This window comes from Carassius auratus, chromosome 25, assembly GCF_003368295.1.
Source record: "Carassius auratus strain Wakin chromosome 25, ASM336829v1, whole genome shotgun sequence".
Lineage (NCBI taxonomy): Eukaryota > Metazoa > Chordata > Actinopteri > Cypriniformes > Cyprinidae > Carassius > Carassius auratus.
The window spans coordinates 18,660,094-18,679,995 of record NC_039267.1 but is presented as its reverse complement, the minus strand read 5'-3'; the positions used below and the strand labels follow the sequence as shown (position 1 = coordinate 18,679,995).

Genomic DNA, 19,902 nt, shown 5'->3' with positions numbered 1-19,902 from the left:
GTTTTGAAGGATGCCAATATTATTTAGCCACACTTAAAAACAGCACTGCAATTAACTTTCAAAGAAAAGACAATCCCAGAATTCACTGCATGATAAATCATTCCAAGATGGAGGGCGAAAGAAGTGTTACATATAAATACTTACATTTCACTCAATACTGAAAACACGCCAATAAACACTGGTTCAATCAAAATAAGATGATATATTGTGACAGTAGCTACTGAGTTAGCTTAGCAACATGCTAATGCAAGACGTCACTGATGTTTGATCTCTCATAGCAGAAAGCAGCTGATTTAGACAGCAGACAGCACGGTAACTCACTAGGTTAAGGGAACAAAACGTTTATTTTAGTAAAATAAGATGACAACAATAGCACAAAGGAGTATACTAAGCTCTCTAGCAAAGTGCATTTAAAAGGTGCTCTATACTGTGATGCAAAAATGAACTGAATTGAAAGGACGGAAGATTGAAATTTTGACATTAAATATCTGCAAATATATTATGGTATTTTTATGCTGTAGTAGAGTCAAAAACTTACATACAGCAAATTTAACTGTGACGAAAAAGTAAAACATTATGTTAGTAATTCTGACAATGTCCCTAATGGTAATGTCACAGAGAAGCGATGTCGTTGGAATCACTTTCAGAACAATTTTTTGTTCCAGCTGAAGAACAATAAAAACAATGATGACACTCTATGACTTTAAAGAGCTTGAGTATTTAAAGTAGCAGGCGATAAAACTGCAGTGTGCGCTCGTAATAAATGGAACGTTATTGTCCATTGGTGCAGACACTAAGATATTTATTGTTATGGTTATCTTTGTAGTTCTTGTTGTTGTGCATGGGCCTTAACTATAGTGAAAAAGTTTTAGAAAATCATTGTAATTATATGACAATAACAAAAAGTCCACATTACATCCTTACTGATTGCTCAGTAAGATGCTCTTCAAACTGTAGCTCTTCCATGACAATGATTGATGCGAGAGAAATAAAAACAGCTTATAGTGCCCCTTGTGGCAATGCTGAGAATGCAGCAAATTCGTGTATCATTTTATGAATTGTGTAACCTGACATTATTCTGCACAAAACTGGCATTTGGGAATTGTTTCAAGCATTTGCGTAGAGTACATTTCAAGCCTCAATCTCGAATACAGGATTTCAGGAGGTTTATAAAGAGATTAAATGGAAAAGTGCTGATATTTACATCACTCAATGGTGTGCTTTGAACCAAGTGGTTTATTCCTCATTAACTTTAACAACAGGATCGCTATACCTAAACACTGTCATCAATACTGAACCGACTGAACTCCCAGCATTCTGTTTCACCCCCCTCGACTCGACACAAAAGCATCAAACACAGAAGCGCTGACAGAGGGGGCGTAAAACGATCGCACTCATTGCTATTTGAAAGTCGCGAACTAAAGCAAAGCCAGAAGGAAAGATAATCTTCCCCGTGTCAGTGACTGTCTCCACACTTCTCAACAGACAACATTTCAGTGATGGAAACAGAAGGCACCCGTTCTCCTCAATGGAGTTTGAATGAACACAATAGAGACGGAAACGCCCAGGCCAGGTCGAATTCTAACCAGCTGGGAGGTGACAGCAGGTGGGAAACAAAGGAAAAGAAAAGCTTAGCAGGAATATTGCCATCAAACAATGGTTACAAAAAATTATCTGAATCACTAAAAAGTCTGTCTGCCCCTAAAATGAGATTCAGGGGAATGCTCTGCCCTTGCAAATCACGTACGGTTTTACGACCACTCTGAAATGTTTTGCTGACAATTTGACCCTTGAATAGGGAACCTATGAAACTTGGCATAAAGCAAATGTGTCAAAATAGCCTCTCTGTTTCTCAAGAGCTCAGCGGTTGAGCGGAGTGTGTGTGTATTGATAACAACAGTAGCATTTATTTGCGTAACAGTGTGCTGGACGCAATGGCCAACAGGATTGGGCAGACAACTCATTTTTACTTTGAGGTGCATGAAAACAAGTATTTGAATAAAACATTTTTGTAACCCAGAAGTATACAAAAGAGTAGGGCACAATTTTCATTCACATTAAAATAAAAACAAATTGAGTCTACTGCTACCACTGGACATTGATGCGCATCACGGCCAAGTTAAATATGTCATATCACTTCAGAATGGACCATTGTTGAGTGATCAGCTGTGTTTGCATTCAAAGCTCATTTCAACTCACACCTGAGGGTGCAACAGCTGAGCACATATCAGCCCAAGCTGTACTTTCCATCATGGCTGATGGTTCCCTCATTTAGTAGCAGTGAAGGATCAGATGATCCCTTATTGAGATTTATATATATAAACAACCATCAGTTCAAATCAACTGACAATAAATACAGTACATATGGTGTTTGTGTAAAATCTCACAATGCCTGTCAAGAAAATGTCCTGTTCTTATTTCACCCTAAAGAAAATAATATTTACAGCTGAATATTTTGCATAAATAAAATGAAGCCTAGTTTAGTACTTCTTTTATTGACTGATATTGATATTTATTATGTCAATTAAAGGGTTAATTCACCCAAAAATGAGTTAGCCCATGAATTACCCATTTTTAAAATGTACTAATCAATTTAATCTAGCTTGCACTCGCTGTTGAACACGAAAGCAGCTCTGGGCTGATGACATACAGTAGGATGTTGACGGTGCGCATGTGCTGCTCAGAAATGTTGAACGCAGAAACACAGCGGAGAGATCAAAACAAAACAACCGTCATGAATTAGAAGTACAAAACGAGGATTTGTAAAGAAAAATGTCGGAGGAATTCGATATAAGCACAGAGGAGACTGTTTTTCCTTTGCTAAAGTAAGGAAATTTCGGTTACTTTGCTCCTGTTAAGAAACGTTGGTTTCCACAAGACTCAATGGCTCAAGTGCACTGCCGACATCTCCATCCTCCCAGAGCTGCTTCCATGTACAACTGTTGTCGCATGCTAGATTAAAATAATTATAACGTTTTGAATATGGATATTTTTCTTACTTACAGGAGGCCTTTGTTCATCAATATCTAATTTTCATTTTTGGGTGACCAATCCCTTTAAGTTCTTATTAAGTAAATTAAATTTTGTATTTGTTGTACTCTAAAGAGGAAAAATATATACTTTTTATTTTGTAGTGAAATATGACTTATGTATGTGTAAGTATGTGACTCGTCTAAAAAAAAAGCACAGTACCAAACACAATAAAAAGGAGAATGCTGCACTGTGAAATATTCACACGCTGTGAAATTTTCACACATTTTCAGGTGGAGGATTGGATGGGAATGAGTTGAGAAAAGAGTGAGAATAAAATAAAAATACTGGCTTAAAAATAAAATACCAGCTAATTTAAAGCTGACGACACATATGTATATTCGCCCACCACAGGAGTAAAATGCTTCCTTCTGGCAATAGACAAAGGAAAGTGGTTGGAAGCTTGCTACATGTGTCTTGTCTAACATCACATCCTCTTTATAAACATTATCTGATACTATACAGAAAAAATAAATAGTTCAGCTTGTACTTATTTGCTGTTTCCTTGTGGTAAAGGTGCTGAGCAATACTGCTGACTTTGGCAGAAACCTAAGACAAAGATAACAGACACTGTCACCGAATCCCCTCCAAGAAAGAGACCGACATCTCTTTTTATGAGTCTCGTGCTGTGTTTTCCTCTTGGTAATGGTCACACCTCAGAACGTAGTGTAGGACACAGGCTTCATCTATTCCAAAGACAATGCTAGCACTGGTTGCAGTCAATTGGGTTTGACAAGACAACTTGTCCAGCACACGTGCATACAGGCATGAAGGTTTGTGTACTAACTCAAAGTTATGAAACAAAATGACTGTGACCGAAACTAATGTGTCAATGACACATTAAAAGGTATACCACAAACTACTATTAAAAGGACTGGTGCATTGAATTTCAGTACAGCAGCACTATGTTAATATATCTGCTTTAGTTTGTGACATGGCTTTCATGCTGCTCTCTGATTAGATTTGGAAAAATCTACAGAGAGACAGAGAAGCCAGCCCCCTAAGAAGAATCTGAACTACTTTGTATTGTTTGACAAACACTGGTCCCTCATGATTCACCCCTTTTTTGCAGTATAACCCATCAGAGACTCTTTGAAGTGGACAAGATATGAAAGATATTGAGAAGACACTGGGATAGTCTCGGTCGAAATGGAGGCAACTCTTAATGGGAAAGCATGTGGGGTATTGTAAGTTGGGAACTAGTAACCAGAAGGAAAAAACTCATCCGTTTTTCCTTTCTCAATACCAAAATAATGGTGGTAGTGGTACTACTACTGAAAGCAAATTCAGTATTGTAAGTATGAAAGGAGACCTGACTAAGACAGTAGACTTAAGACTCCAAGACTATCTAACCTTGTAAATTAATCCAGCATGGAATACTCCCATTGGTATGGTCTCACATGATCCTAAAAGGGCAATTCCTTAACTATAACCAATATATCCTGATCATGGTCAGATGGGGGAACTGTGGATGGACCTGGGATTGCAGAAAGTTGAACATGTGTAGCTGCTAACGATGATGAATCATTAGGAGAAGGTTGGTTAATATGTGGTTCCTCAGGCTCTTTTCCGAGCCGCGTCAACGTCTTGGCATTCCACGGCCGATAGTGCAATCAACATCTGGGCAGCATAGTAGGTGGCCATTATGATGGCTCGGGAGTGGGGAACCGGGAAGCAGAACTTGTTGACGGCAATGGTGAGGTCGGACACCATGAAGAGGACAGCTCCGAGGCAGGCTGACAGTTTCGTCCAGGTCCAGAGGTCATTGGTGAGCTGGACTCCAGCGATGGCCCTCCAGCCCATGAAGCCGATGAGAGCGATGTAAACAGCCACCAGGTAGGTGAAGGGACCAGAGAGGTAGGGGTACAGAAGGGTGTAGCTGAGGCCTGAGATGACGGCGATGATCAGACCTGCTCTCAAGTTGAGGGGCTTCATTCCAAAGGCCGAAGAGTAGAGAATGTGGGTGATGCCGAACATTAGCAGTCCTAATAAGGCAAATACAATTGAATTGATAATATTAGATGTACTACTGCTCTGCACATTTTGTATGCATCACTTATCACAGACGTTTGTTCTGTTCAACCATAAGTGCCCTGCAAAGTGGACATCACAGGAGAGAGTATATGTTCCATCCAAAGGGCATTAAAGTGTGCGAGAATTTAAATTATATTGTATAATGTCACACTTCACACTTCTCTAGTAAGGTTTGTCTGTGTGTGAAGATCGTGTAGGCTGTGGCATAGCGCAAATCCGTAAATGAATGATGAAAGGTGGAGTAAACTTCAGCAGATACCCTGTGCTCAGGGAGTAGGGAGCAATGTAAACTGTGTTGGTGAACACAGTTCATGCATGGAGCTGTCTTCTAACGAGCTGATTATCTGAATCAGGTGAGTTATATAAGAGACATATGCAAAATATGCAGAGCGATGGTATGTGAGGACTGGAATTAAGAACCACTGACATATAGTATAGATTGTTTTTATATTACTTAGCCTATGGCTGGCCGATATGACGATATAAATCGGATGGACGAAATTAAAAGTCTATCAATTCATACATCATACATGCAAAATACATTGTTTATGGCAATATGTTTTCATAATTTGAATGACGGCAATCTTACATGCATTAAACCGGGATGCAGGCAGACGTGTGAATAACAGCATGCGCACGCTCACGTCACGTTGCTGTGCGCGTGGTAATGAAAACTTAATGTTTGCATGCATTTTTAAGCACTGCAGTTTAAAACGACTGATTTTAGGCCATTGAAACACAAACAGCAGAGCTATATGCGCGCTGTCTCTGTTTCTGTGTGAGAGGAGTGCATCAGCTGCGCATCAACTGCTAATAGAGCTTGTGAGCATTTTTGCCACTTTATTGGCTTTGAACGATTGCATAAACACTTATATGCGTCCAAATGCAAGTATCCTCATAAACACAGTCATTTAGGTCTTAAGGGAATGTAAACAGTTGTGAGAGAAAGCGCATATGTAACAGTATATTGGATCCGGACTTTGGGCTAAAGGGGAAGCTGTCCAATATTCGTCCTATTTGCCATTCATGAAAATCTCTCACTGCTCTTGACTAAATCACTTTTGTAACTAGAATAAGAAGAAAAGAAATAAATAATGCTAATGCTTATGCGTATATACAGTATCGATAGATATAACTTACACAGTGAAGAATAATTAATTTACACAATGTATTTCTTATTTATTGTAGTTTTTGTTCTATTGCTTTTAATTCGTTTCTTGTTCTTATTTCATCACTGACTGTTTATGTATCTTTTTTTTTCCTTTTCTTGTATTAGTTTGATATTGACATTGGTGTAAAAGATTATGAAACGTCCATAGTATCAAATCTTAATATCATAAAAAACTTTATTAAAAGAAGAAATAACTATATCAAGCTATATATCGTTATCGTGATATGAAATTTATCATACCGCGATATAAGATTTTAGAAGTTAGACCCCTAACTTAGCAGGAAGCATGTTATTCTTGGCCTCATAACACTCTTCTTTGTTCCAAGGGAAAACTTTGCTTGAGTAACTTTGTGGTTCCCTAAGGTTTCTTCGGGAAAAATGGTTTGTTCCAACCCTCGACCCTGACCTAAAAATCCTCATTCCACCTCTAGGCTACGCTACTTTCTCCATGCAAGAGCTGCTGAATCAGACATAGGGTTCAGGGTTAAAATATAAAATGTCTTGCTTGAGATTGGTGACTTGCAAAAAAACACAGTCTTCTGATTTCAGATAAATTTGCATATACTTCTTGAACCCCCATTTGGAAAGGCAAATACAAGTTAAATACAATATTATATTAATGCAAAGCTTCTGATAAACACAATTATTTGTTTTCTATTGATGACATATCTTTCCCTTCCCATCAATCCACTTAGCAAATAACTCTTAATCATTTTTTATCAAATCAAAGCAACACAAATTAATTTACTCACCATGACTAAAGTAGCCTTGTTCTTGCCAGATGAGAAATGCGTCACCCAAGGCTGAAAAAATAAGTCCTGCCAGGATTTTCCTGGCACTGGAGTGGGCACCTAAAAAGCTGATGCCATGGGCGAGCAGAAAAACCCAAAGACAGAAGATGGGCAGGCACTTGATGAGGGCACTGAACCAGGAGGGGCTTGAGGTGGGCAGCCACAGAACAAAGTAGACGCAAGTGGCTTTGAAGAACGGAACAAGCTTTGGACCCTCGCTCTTGACCTACATGACAAAAGAGAGACTGAAGTTGCATTCATGGGAAGTGAAACACCATTATACGAGTCAGAAAGGCTGACACAGAGCTGTTCTTGAATTTAACAACGGAGGAGATAAAAACACTTAAAAAGAAACACTGACTGTAATGTGATCCATGTGTATTGAAATGTGAGATACCATGAATAACAACTATGGCAATTGATAAGTCTCAGAAGTATAACAAAAATAAGAGAAATAATGTCTAAGTTTACTGTCCCTGGTTTGGGAAACTGGTTTAGAATTGGGCCTTTTTGCCTAGAGTGCCATCTTTAACTAAACTAACAACAGACGGTGTGGACAGTCACGGCCAAACCAAGAAACCCTAAACGAGCAATTAATGACTTACATCCCAAACATATTTGTTCTTTGGTGACCCATAGGGACATATAAGTCTGATTGCACAACCTCCTCAATACCAAACTGGATGATTCTGGAAGACTCCAATGGAATGGAAAAAAAAAGTATTCTTACATAAAATTATGTGTAACTAGTACTTCTAGAACTAGATTGTATCCTACTCTGAAGGAAATTATTTCCAAGGTATTGCTATGGTGGTCTTGGAGGCTTGCTAGTCGAGTATTGCTGGAGGGTTTCGAGGGTATTGCTAAGTGGTTGCTGGGGTGTTGTTGGTGGATGCTTATGTCAAAAGAGCCCACCCCCAAATCTCTACGATATTAGACATAACTTGTGTTCCTCCTTCACTGTAAGACTATTGTATTTTTTTGGACATTTGGCAGGAAATTTGCTCAAATTCTTTACACGTGTAATCTCTGTACTTATATATTGGAAGAAGTAGATTCAGTGGCACGGTGACACCTAGTACAATGACCCATAATAGCAAAACTATTTAATTTTTCTTGTCCTAATCTCATTCTCAGTCCATTGCTTAGTCTTGGAATTTGTAGTTCGAGTCTTTGCCCGTGGGGGAAGTGGAAAAAAAGGCTTTTGTTATCAAGTGTGTATTTCAATCAGATTCTGCTGTACCCCGCTGTGTGAGAAAGGTCACGCCGAAATTCAGAGACACTGTGAAACAAGTATTTCTGATTTCTAGCCAGTTAATGTAAGGATATTGTATGCACACAGCACTATCTCTTTATAATTAAAATATTGTGCTGATCTTTAAAATGAGGGGTAAAGTGTTGTGGTTAAAGATCTGAGCTGGTAAATGAAAGGCTGTGTGTGAACCCCACAAGGAATGATCAAGTAACCATAACCATTGTGCTGGTGGGACTGTTCACTGTACGTTAAATCACTTTGGAGAAGTGCATGCCCTGAAAGATTATTTTCCATTGAGTTTAAGAATCATACAAACACAACAAATTTAGCATTGGGTCACTTGCTCACCAATGGATCCTCTTCAGTGAATGGGTGCCGTCAGGTTGAGAGTCCAAACAACTGATAGAAACATCAAAATAATCCACAAGTAACCCAGTCCATCTATTAACATGAGCTGTGTTTGTAAAACAAATGTATCAGGGCATTTCAACTTTATTTTGTCACTATGTCAGTGCTTGATGTGCAGTTTTCTCTCTTAATACAGACAATATAATTTATTATGTGCAATATTATGGAATTGTTAATTACCAGTGTTGGGTGCAATGTATTACTAATTAACTGATTATACATATTTAGTTTTTCTTCAAAAAGTAGGGATTACTATTCAATACTATACAGCTACTTCTGATGTAATTAAATTAAATACTGTATATAGAACAATTCTATGCAAAACCGTAGTGTATTTAACCTTTAAATACTGATACGTTTTAAGAATAATTTATGAAATTAAATATTATTTATTTGAAAGAAATAAAACAGCAGATTCATGTTTTTCATCGTATTGTTCAACTGGCCGAGGTTGATAAAATATTTAGAAACTATTGTTATTATTGAAACTATTATTGGTTATAATTATATCAACTGTTTAGACTCTCATTAGGACAGAATCCCTTTACTGCAAAGGATCCATTTCTCCAACATCTACATCTTACATCTACATGAAATATTTCATTAAATTATATATTGTATACAATTACACAGTTAAAACGTGACAACATGAGAAAAAAAAAAGTTATATTGTAAATATATTTAGTAGGTCAGACACCATATATTTAAAAATAATAATAGTAATATATTATCTGAAGAAAGGTGTTAAAAACAGAGTGCATTAAAGAAAAATGCTTTGCTGAAACGTTGCATATGTCATCGTTGATTATGCCTCTCTTTGCCAGTTATTCATAATTCATGTGTCTGTTTGAAAGAGGAAAAGAGGAATAAATGTTGTCAGGAGCGTTTCCATGGAATGAAGCCCTTTGAAAGCAGACAAAAACGGGGAAGTACCGAGAATGAACAAAAAAAATATGCCGCACACCGACTTGCACAATGCTTATTTAATGATAGATCGATTGAATCTCTGCATTAATAAACCAGCACAAAAACATAGCACATGGTTCGTAGAGGTAGAGTAAACATGAGCATGCTGGCCACAATCACGTGATCATTGTTATTCCCAGGATAACAGACTCAAGGATGATGCATAGACAAGAATATACATTTAAAACAAACAATGATGTCAGCGAACTGTGTCTGGATTGTCAAATCCTTAACGACAGCTCACTATATAAAGCATAATTTTAAAAATAACAATCATGCATTTACAACATGAAAAAAAGGACGTGGCTGTCGAAGTCAAACGATAGATGAATACGAAATGAATATGGTCATACACTTATTAATCCATATGCACTGGCAGTTAGAGTTTTACTGATATCATCATGTCTTTATTAAGTGGTCGTGTCGATTTACAGGGATTTTTTGATGAAAAGCGGTAACAGACTCACCACAGTGACAGGAGAAACCATGTTTGTCTGCGGTTGAGCAGCCAGTTGAAGGGTGAACGGTCGCTTACAGAGCACACGCTAGTATTTACAGCCCTTTGTGTATGAAACTTGTCTTATGTTTAGGACAGGCCATCCTCAGTGGGAGGAGAGCAATCCGTTGTACTGTGGGCGGAGCCTGGGAGTGAAGACACGAGCTGTCCAATCGGAATGCAGGAAGGTGTTTCGCCTCAGCAGATGTGGACGAGTGGGAGGGGTTTACCTGCGATATTTACATACAGCGCGTTCACGGCACGTTTAGTCCTTTTATCGCGTTTTTAATACGTTGTATTGTCCACAACTACTATTTCTGAATTATAATGCGAGTTCTACATAAATTGTAAAACATACAAATGATAATGAGACGCGTAAACGATATCTGAACTGTTTTTTTGACTGTATCGACATCTTGTGGTAGCATTTAGTAACGTTATAAAGTCTGTGGTCGCTACTCAGTATTTTCCTAAAAAATCGTTACTTAGCGTACAAATAGATGTCTTAGTATCGCAAACTTTGTTTATAATACATATTTATAATGCAAAAGAATAATGAGGGGTAATTTGTACTTGTGCTGGTTTTCATAGAATTTATCGATATGATTTATGTTTCTTTTATTAGATTTTATTTATCAACGTCATTTATATATAAACTACGATGTGCTTTTTCATATTTTGTCTGTTTAATTATACCTCGCCAAGCCTAATTTCCCGGTATTTTTATTTTTGCAATAAAAAATCTGCAGAGGGCAGATACAATTTAAAATAACGTGTCTTAATTCAGACAACTGAGTTCTATCTATTTGTGTTTATGTTAAGCAACCTATCCAAAGTACAAAATACCTAAAATATTTGGTCTTATGTAGTTGTGAGTGAAATAGGCCTATACACCATTGAAAGTTATGAAGGAAGATAACCAGACAGTAAGATAACGCGTCTTAGAAAACGGAAGTGACGTGGGTATGTGACCCGGATGACGTGGGTTCGGTTTCTAGAACAGATCTTTCTCACAAGAGGATTTTCCACAGTCGCCTTGTTTCATATCGTTTAATGGCAATTTAGGCAAACTGGTCCGGTGTCACTGAACGAATATACATAACCAATCTTTTTTTTATTATTATTAATCTCGGAAACTGTCCGTTGTTTACGGGTTTAAATGTAACCTCCAGCAGCGGATCAGATATGGCGAACAGCTGCTGAAGGGAGTTGATTTCATCGAAGGTTTCCTCTCGTTTCGCTTCTCCTTCCTTCAATACTCGGGTGGTTTTAACGGCAGGACTGATTTGAGCTGATTTACAGACTGTTTTTACGGGTAAAAAGGCTGCCTGAGGTTAGTTTTTGCCGATTGGTAGCGTTAAGTGCTAGCTATAGCTAATATCTAAGTGAGCTGTGGACAGGTGACGTCAGGGATCATGGATTTCGACAGCGTGCTGTCCATCGCCTCCCAAAACCAAGGCCTCAGCAGCGTATCGGTATGTATGAGGAAAACACTTAGAAAAAAATAATACAACATAATTTATTGTCTTTAGTATTATGTAAATGTCTAATTGGAAGACCCAACTGCATGTACATTGATTGATTCAAATGTTTTATTTCTGTAATGTGCCAGTCTATCATGTTTTAGGGTTAGTATGAATTCATTTTGCTCACGTTTTGAGAAAAAGCCTCACTTATGTCATTTAAAGTGCTTATAATTTCACATGCACATGCTTGCATTTCTGTGGTTTTCAGTCATGTTTGTTTTCTGTAGAAGCGGTATAGCCTGAAAACCGGTCCACCCAAGAAAGATGACAGAGTCAAGGGAGTAAATTCGTCTGCGGTGCAGGCCTTCTTGAAAAAACAGGCCATGGAGCAAAAGAAAAAAGGTGTTTTTTTTTTTTTTGTGTTTTTCTTTAAACCTTCTTTAGCTGTACATAATATCTCCTAAAATGCATAGTTCACCAAAGTCATTTTTTACTTGCTGTCATGCCATTGCAAACCTCTAAGACTTAGACCACAAAAGATAGCTCTTTTCCATATGATTAAAATGAAGGGGGTGGATGATGAAAAGGACCTTGGGAACACCATAAATGCAGTCCGTATGACTTGTGTTTAGACATGTCACATCCACATCCACATTAGGGTTTACCTCAACCACATAAAATGTCACATTTAGCTTAAAAGTAACCATTTGTAAACCCGGAAAGTAACTTTGACTCTGTGTTCCAGGTTCTGCTTATTTTGACCCTGACTAGATTTTCTAGTTAGTTATCGCATTAGACAAAAATCTACTGACTTCCCAAAACAACTGGATAATCTTTGTACTTTTCAGGACCTTGTTACTTATGGGGGACTGTCATCATAATAAAAGGATTTTCGGTGCAGCATAAATGATAATAAAGACGCCCAAAACCACAAATGTGTCAAAACATTTAATCATTTGGGGATAGTAATGTGTTACTTTTTATTGTTATCCTATAAAGGGGTCTGTTTAACAGCCAACAACTAATATTTGATCAAAAGTAATATTTCAGTCAATCAATCAGTTGCTTTTCTCTGCTTTCAGTGGAAACACTCTTCTAATATTTGCAGATAAAATTCAACCTAATGCAAAACAAAAACTAACATTTCAGTGCATTAAATGGCATACGCACCTCAAAGGGCAGTCCTCAAAAAACAATATGGTTACAAGTAGTGGTCAACGATATATCGCCAAGGCCGATATATCGGCCGATATTTGGCATTTTTCAAATATCAGCATCGTCTGATAAGTTTTTCTGTTTGGCTGATGTGTTCGAGATGGTACTTTTATTTTTACGTATGTATGTGTATCCAACATTATTGCGTGTTCTCTGTGTGTAGGTCAGTCTGTGTGAATTCAAATTATAAATATCAATATAAATAAAACTTGTCTCTTAGAAACACAAATCTAATAGTAGCTTAAGTTAGGAAGCAGATATAGATTGATGTTCATTATCAAAATCTGTAATATATCTGTTAAGTAATGTAGCAACCTCTTTTTTTTTTTTGTATGGTGAAATGTAATTATTCTTACTTTGAGTTTTTTCTATTAACCACTGGTCTTCCATAGTAACATACATTTAGATCATAATAATCACTGTTAAAACCACATGTAATGTGTTTTTTTTTTTTAGATATTTGTATGAAAAACAGTACCTAGCTACCCTAAATAAATTTTCCATAAATGCTAGGGTTGGACGATTAATCAAAGTAATCGAAACTGAAATTCATAACTTCTAACCAACTTAATTTTCCTATGTCGGTTATTTCGTTTTTTTAATCCTGTTAATACTTGACCCTTAAAAGCATACCTAGCACGTGTGTAGTCACATGACTCTGCTTACCAGTCAGTGGCATAAAAGCAAAACATGGAGGTGAAAGCCGGTTCAACACATAGTGATGTCGCGTGAGCATTGAGCCTTATATAATATTTTTCTACTTTTGAGCAATAATCTGAAAGAAATGTTACGAACATGGGTAAAATAACTGCTGATAGTGAGCTATGATGTCAGATCGCTCTTTCAATAGGAAAAAAAAATATCTCGCCTTTTAATCATATTTAGAGTAAAAACCTTGCCAGTGAACTATGAGGGCAAAAAAAAAATTGTTCAATATTGGTAATCGAGGTGAAATGTTCAATTAATCGAGGTTTTGATTTTAGGCCATAATCGTCAAGACCTAATAAATGCTATAGCTTAATCACTCACACACACACACACTCTAATTATATTCAGTTACTCCTGCAATACATTTAAAATGTCTTTTAATAATAAAAATTAAACACAAAAGAAAATAAAAATTCTGACACAAAACCATGGTGTAGTTAGTGCTACTACAGGAAATCTATGGTAAATTATGACAATTTCTAGATTAAAAAGTCTTCTAACTGCAAACCGTTGCACACAGTGTTTCTCCTGTTTGTCAGCACAGTTTCATCTGGCTGTAAACGGAGTTATTGGTGTTCTGTTGGGTGAGAAAATAGTCCTAGCCCTTTTAAAAAATAATTCATATTTTGATGTTCTTCTCGCTCTCTTTCTTAGAAATACAGAGTAAGAAAGCAAAAGAGGAACTGCTGGCCAAAAGAGTAGAGCTGAAATCAGATAGGAAGGCAAGAGCAATGGCTTCCCGAACGAAGGACAATTTCAGAGGTTACAACGGTATCCCTGTCATAGACCAGCCCAAAAAGAAGCGGTCAAAGGGGGAGAGATCGGGAGAGCAGCAAACATCGAACGATGATGATGACGATGATGACTGTGATAATTACGAATATGAAGGAACGGATTCTGAATCTGAAGAACAAAGCATGCCTGTTAAGCCTCTGTCTCGGCCTGAATCCTCCAACAAAGTCATCAGCAAACCAAAAAAACACAGTGCTCCAGCAAGGCCCCCTCCATCATCAATGAACTTTGCGGACCTCTTGAAACTTGCGGAAAAGAAGCAATTTGAACCTGTTGAATTGAAAGTAGTGAAGAAGACCGAAGAGAGGCTTAGAACAGCCGAGGAGATTCGAGAACTCGAAATGGAGCGCAGAGTCAAGAATCAGGATAGAGGGAAAGAAGCTAAACCAGACAAGAATTCAGGACACAAAGACAGCCGTTCCCAATCCAGCTCAAATTCACATAAGAAGAATGTAGAACGAGATGGCAAAATTGGGAAATTGCCCAAGCCTTCAGGGGAAAAGTACCAGTCTTGTAGTACCAGCAAAAAGCCAAAGCTTCAATCATCCAGTGAAAGAATTCCAAGTTCTGCCAAACTACACGGAGACAGAAACTCAGGCTCTTCAGGTGCCTTAAGTGGTAAAGCTGCCATGAAGAACAGTGCTCCAATTCAATTGAAACCAGCACCATCCAGACCCTTACAAGGCCAAAGGCCCACAACCTCAAGTGACCTTACCCCAAAGAAGGGGATTACCTCATTACCTCAAAGGAAACAAAGTATTTTGGAAAGTCGTCCTGGAGTAGCTCCCGGTGCAGCTAGACCAAGTCAAGCACCACACAAAAACTCTGGACAAGTTAGACCTAGTCTATCTGGTGTCCCAACTCAGAAACTAGCTAAACCAGGACATTTATCACGACCTGGGAGCAATGGACATGTACTTGTTCCCTCTTCCGGTGACCCCACAAAGCAACCAAGACCAGGTGGTAGTTTGCCAGGTCAGCAGATTCCTGGAAGATCCAAGGCCACCATAAATGGACCAAGCAGAATGGGAGGTAGCGTTTCTGGGAGACCGGGAAACATCATGGACTCTGGCCCTGGAAGATCTCAGTGTACTGTTGTTTCAGAGACTATTTCATCTAAGAACTTTGTACCGAGACCTGGGATGGTTCCGAGACCTGGGATGGTTCCAAGACCTGGGATGGTTCCAAGACCTGGGATGGTTCAAAGACCATCAGGACCTCAGGGCCCCAGGACAGTGATTGGCCCTTCAGGCCACAGAGTCCTGGTTAAACCTCCTGGTAAGGGTCACGATAAGAAACTCTTAATGGCCAAGTGTTTCATTATTTCTGTTTATTAATATATTATTTAGAGAACTGCTGTTTTGGCAGATACAGTTTTTTTTATTGTTTGGGAGCCTTTTCACTTGGATATGTCATAGTAGAAGAGAAAATAATCTGTTAATGTTTCTTATATTTTACGTACTTTGTTTTTTACAAACGAAGAAGACAAGTTGAAAGTATTTAAGGTGGTAATCAACATCCCGTTAAAGATATTATTAATCCAGTTACTGTGAAAGATCCTTTTTGCTTCACAAAAGTTGATCGGATATTCCAACAGTTGATTTGGTGAATCATCTTCAAAACTAGGAATGATGTTTCTTGTTTGTTAGGCTGACGTTATATTAGTTGAATTCATTAAGCCTTCAGGTTTTGAAAGTTCTGTGCATGTATTTAACATGTATTCCGAACAAAACTTCAACGGAAGCATAGTTGCTGTGTCAGAAAGTCACTGTAAAAATATTTAAAACCAAACATATAGTTTGTATAATGTTAAAGCTATGTAAATATATGCATAATGGTATCTTAAAATGCGATTGAGAATATCTTCTGATTCAACAGTTTATATGTTCTCACTTGTTTTCCCATTGATCATAATGTTTTCGGTATGTGCCCTAGAGCTGTAATCGGGCCTTAAAAGTTAGGCCCGACAGGACCCGAGCCCGACAGGTTTCGGCCCGAGCCCGACAAGTACATTTTGATTGACAGCTTTTTTAAACCCCGAACCCGTTTACAGCCCGACATTATTCAAATGTGCGCACGCACACAGCTCTTTTGCCTTTTGTCAACAGTGAGTAATTTATTCATGTTTTAACATAATTTACTCATAACTAACGTAGACTAGACCACTTGGAAGTTGGAATAAAGAAATAAAATAAGTCCTCTGTGACATCGTAACATCTCAGCATTTTAGACATAGGCTCATTTAACTTATAAATAGACCAACGCACCAATAAAAACGAGTCATTTAAAAAAAAAAAAAAAAAAAAAGATAAATTTTAAATTAAGATGGGTATTTGGCAATAATGAAATTAAGATGAAGGCTCCGCCGGATTTAATAATATAAAATAAAATAATAATGCCAACATTAGCGTAAATACCCTGTCAACATTATGCATTTAAGACTCAATGAATATTTAGTTATCATTTGAAAAACCTTTACTCACAGAGATTAGGCTAGGTCTACGTGTTTTTGTGGAGGAAAATGATTGAATCCACTGTAGATGTCTTCAGCGCGTTCCTGCGCTCACTGATGGTGCATCATTATTCACTCATTATTCTCATTATAAACATGGTCAAAACTTTTCCAAACTTCAGAGTTTGCTTTAGTTGCTGGTGACACCAAAACGGAATCACCAGAGGCAAGCCTCCTTTACACCTGCTCAGCATTCATTTTCGCATCTTTCTCGCGCTAATCGAAACACATCACATGACCGCGCGTTTACCTCGCAAACCGGAGCGCAAGCCCGAGCCCGGCCCGAGCCCGCGTAAGATGATAGAAATTAAGCCCGAACCCGACGGGTCCCATCGGGTTCGGGCAAAGATCTTCAGCTCTAATGTGCCCCCCATCCAATTCTGATAAAAATTTGATTTGGATTATACACACTTGACATTTGTTGAACAAGGACATTTGTTTTTCATTTGTAATCTATAGCAACATTAATGCCTTTTGTGTAACGTTGCATGTTTTTAAAGTTGTGTCCCCTCTACTCCTGCTTTTTTTTTGAAGGACCAGTGTTGCCCCCCATAACATCCAGTTATAAACGAAAGTATGAGGAAGAGGAAGAGTACGACTCCGAGATGGATGACTTCATCGACGACGAAGAAGGAGAACAAGATGAAATTTCCAAACATATCAGGGAAATATTTGGCTATGACAAGACCAAGTGAGTTGTTGCGCAGTTTAAGGTTACTATAAAATAAAGCTGTCAAAATGGCTGAAAAATATTTTTTTTTACGTAAATATTATCTGAATTCTAATTTCAGTTCGGTGGAAAAATAGCTTTTAGCTTCTCTCCTGAGGCCACAAGAGGGTGCATCGAGCAAAATATTATGCACAATTCTTCAAAGCATAATTAAAAATAACATGACTATCTTTGGAAAAAATTGCATAATGTTTATTAAACTTATATAATTATGTTGCTTCAACGATGAGAAACAAAACTGCATCATGCATATGTATATATAGTTAAATTCAAAGGACTGAAAACCAAACACGGAGTACTTTCTTTGTTTCAATCTTGAGATGCAGTGGGATGGTCGAAAACCACCTTGAGACACATTTTTTAAAAGTTGAGCTTGCATGAATTTTATATAGCTTTCTAAACATACGGCTGTCTTGTGCGAGATGCGAGGTCAATGGTGATAGATGTCCCTCTAGAAGATGCTATTTATTTTTGTTCAGTGTGAATGGCTTGGTTTCAGTTTTGACGTAAACCTCTTCCCCGCATTGATTTTTCTCTCTTTTTTTTTTTTTAATTACAATATTTTGAATGAACAACATAGCAGCGCCGCCTCTAGTGGGTTCAACTGGATAGGCTAACAAAACCATTTAAATACAATGGCACTTATTTTGGCGCTAGTGATCTCGGCGGGTTGGGGTGGGTAAAGAAATTGGCAATTTATTATCGGGGCGGGTCATCAAAAACAATGTAAAATATCCATGTATTTTGCGTGCAATTCTCTTTAGCCTATATTAAATATTTGGAATATATATTTCAATATACTATAAGGTTCTTTGATCAGGTTACAATATGAAGGTCAACGTAACTTGCGTGAAGTCACCGATGCGCGGGTCGTCTCATAACGGGTTGGGGTGGGTAAAGAAATTTGACTTTATTTGCGGGGCAGGATGTTGAATTTTGTTTTTAAATTCAATGAATATTCAAAAAAATAAATCTTGCTATTTATAGGTGACGTTTACTCGCAGATGTTTGCATACATGCATAGAATGTTTCTAGCCTTAAAACACAAGGATTGTGTTAAAATTGTCTTTCGTTTCAACAGATATAAAGATGAAAGTGACTATGCACTGAAATTTATGGAGAGCAGCTGGAAAGAACAGCAGAAAGAAGAAGCGAGGAGGTAATAATTCAGCTGCAAACTATGAGTGGGTCAATAGTAGTTCTGACAAACTGCTTTTGGTTCATCTTTTTCATTAAATCATCACACTGTTGCCTTCTTTTCTGTGTGTTTTCTGTTTTGCCTTGCCCCTGATTGTCTGATTAGCCTGCGAATGGCAGTGTATGAGGACCAGGAGGAGGAAAGACGAGAACTTGAGGAGATGAGGCTGAAGAACGCCAAGAAGAGAAAATGATTGTGATAGTTGTGTTCCCTTTACGCAGAGAACCAGCGAAAATGGCGTTCCTTAATGACACCTGTTTTTATTTCTGCCTCAGTTTACGCCTGGGCATCAAGGAGGATGAAGAGGACATGCGTTTGGAGGAGGAGGAGATGAAAAGGAGACTAGCGATGAAATCGAAGCAGAAGAAGATTTAGTTTACCTTGCTTGACTGATCTCGTCTTGTTTGGTTGGGAAGAACAGAGTGGAATGGAAATGCCTTCCTTGTGCCGCTGATGTTGTTACACTATTTATTTGAATGCCCAAGCCATGGGAGCAGGTTTGCACTACCAAGAGCCCATCTGACATAGCTGAGCTTCGGAGAATATAATATATGAAATGAATATCTGAGAATCACGATAGCATTTTTTGTATCTGTAGAAATCATGATAGTATATCTATGTGGATGCCTTACTCAAGCGCCAACTTCCAGATTGGTCCTGATTTAGGGAGAGTTATTTTATAACTTGTACTATATAATTGGTGAAAAAGACAGACGCCTGCCATTTTTCCAATGTATTTTTTTGTTAAAGTGATTTGACAGATTCTGTTGTCCTGTCATTTGTTAATTACGTGTGTTGTTACTGTAATGCTGGGTCTGGTTGCATAAACCTGGAAGTGAAAATGGGTTATCATGAGCTGGGATGAAACTCAAATATTAACTGTGTTGTGGAACACATTGGTCACATTGCGCAGCTTATGTTTACAATGCAAATTACATCATTAACATTTCAACCATCTCGAAACTAGTCAACATTTGTAACATGGGAATACCATGGTATTCTGGGAAGAATCCGGAAGTACTTATGGTAACTGTAAAACATCAATTGGACAGCACAGTCGTTTGTTCAAAAGCTACTGATCCAGACAACCTACTTAGAGTAAGCATTATGCTCAAACAAAGGTGTCAAGA

At 37.9% G+C, this 19,902-nt stretch overlaps 2 protein-coding genes across 5 annotated transcripts; one reads left to right on the top strand and one right to left on the bottom strand.

Moving 5' to 3' along the window:
• Nucleotides 1-400: 400 nt before the first annotated feature.
• Nucleotides 401-10,269, bottom strand: LOC113043592 (lysoplasmalogenase-like protein TMEM86A). Its single transcript, XM_026203079.1, has 3 exons — nucleotides 10,123-10,269; nucleotides 6,988-7,252; nucleotides 401-5,015 (listed from the first exon to the last, which is right to left on the bottom strand). The coding sequence occupies exons 1-3, from the start codon at nucleotides 10,141-10,143 to the stop codon at nucleotides 4,588-4,590; spliced, it is 714 nt and encodes a 237-aa protein (XP_026058864.1). The 5' UTR covers nucleotides 10,144-10,269; the 3' UTR covers nucleotides 401-4,587.
• Nucleotides 10,270-11,106: 837 nt separating this feature from the next.
• Nucleotides 11,107-19,534, top strand: LOC113043591 (protein SPT2 homolog). Of its 4 annotated transcripts, XM_026203076.1 has the most exons (7): nucleotides 11,567-11,626; nucleotides 11,905-12,019; nucleotides 14,195-15,610; nucleotides 17,379-17,535; nucleotides 18,656-18,733; nucleotides 18,878-18,967; nucleotides 19,048-19,186. In XM_026203076.1, the coding sequence occupies exons 1-6, from the start codon at nucleotides 11,567-11,569 to the stop codon at nucleotides 18,963-18,965; spliced, it is 1,914 nt and encodes a 637-aa protein (XP_026058861.1). In that variant the 3' UTR covers nucleotides 18,966-18,967; nucleotides 19,048-19,186. The 4 variants fall into 4 exon arrangements, with proteins under 4 accessions (XP_026058860.1, XP_026058863.1, XP_026058861.1 ...); XM_026203075.1 differs by lacking the exon at nucleotides 18,878-18,967 and having other exon boundaries at nucleotides 11,107-11,626; nucleotides 19,048-19,534; XM_026203078.1 differs by having other exon boundaries at nucleotides 11,538-11,626; nucleotides 18,878-19,534.
• Nucleotides 19,535-19,902: the final 368 nt, after the last annotated feature.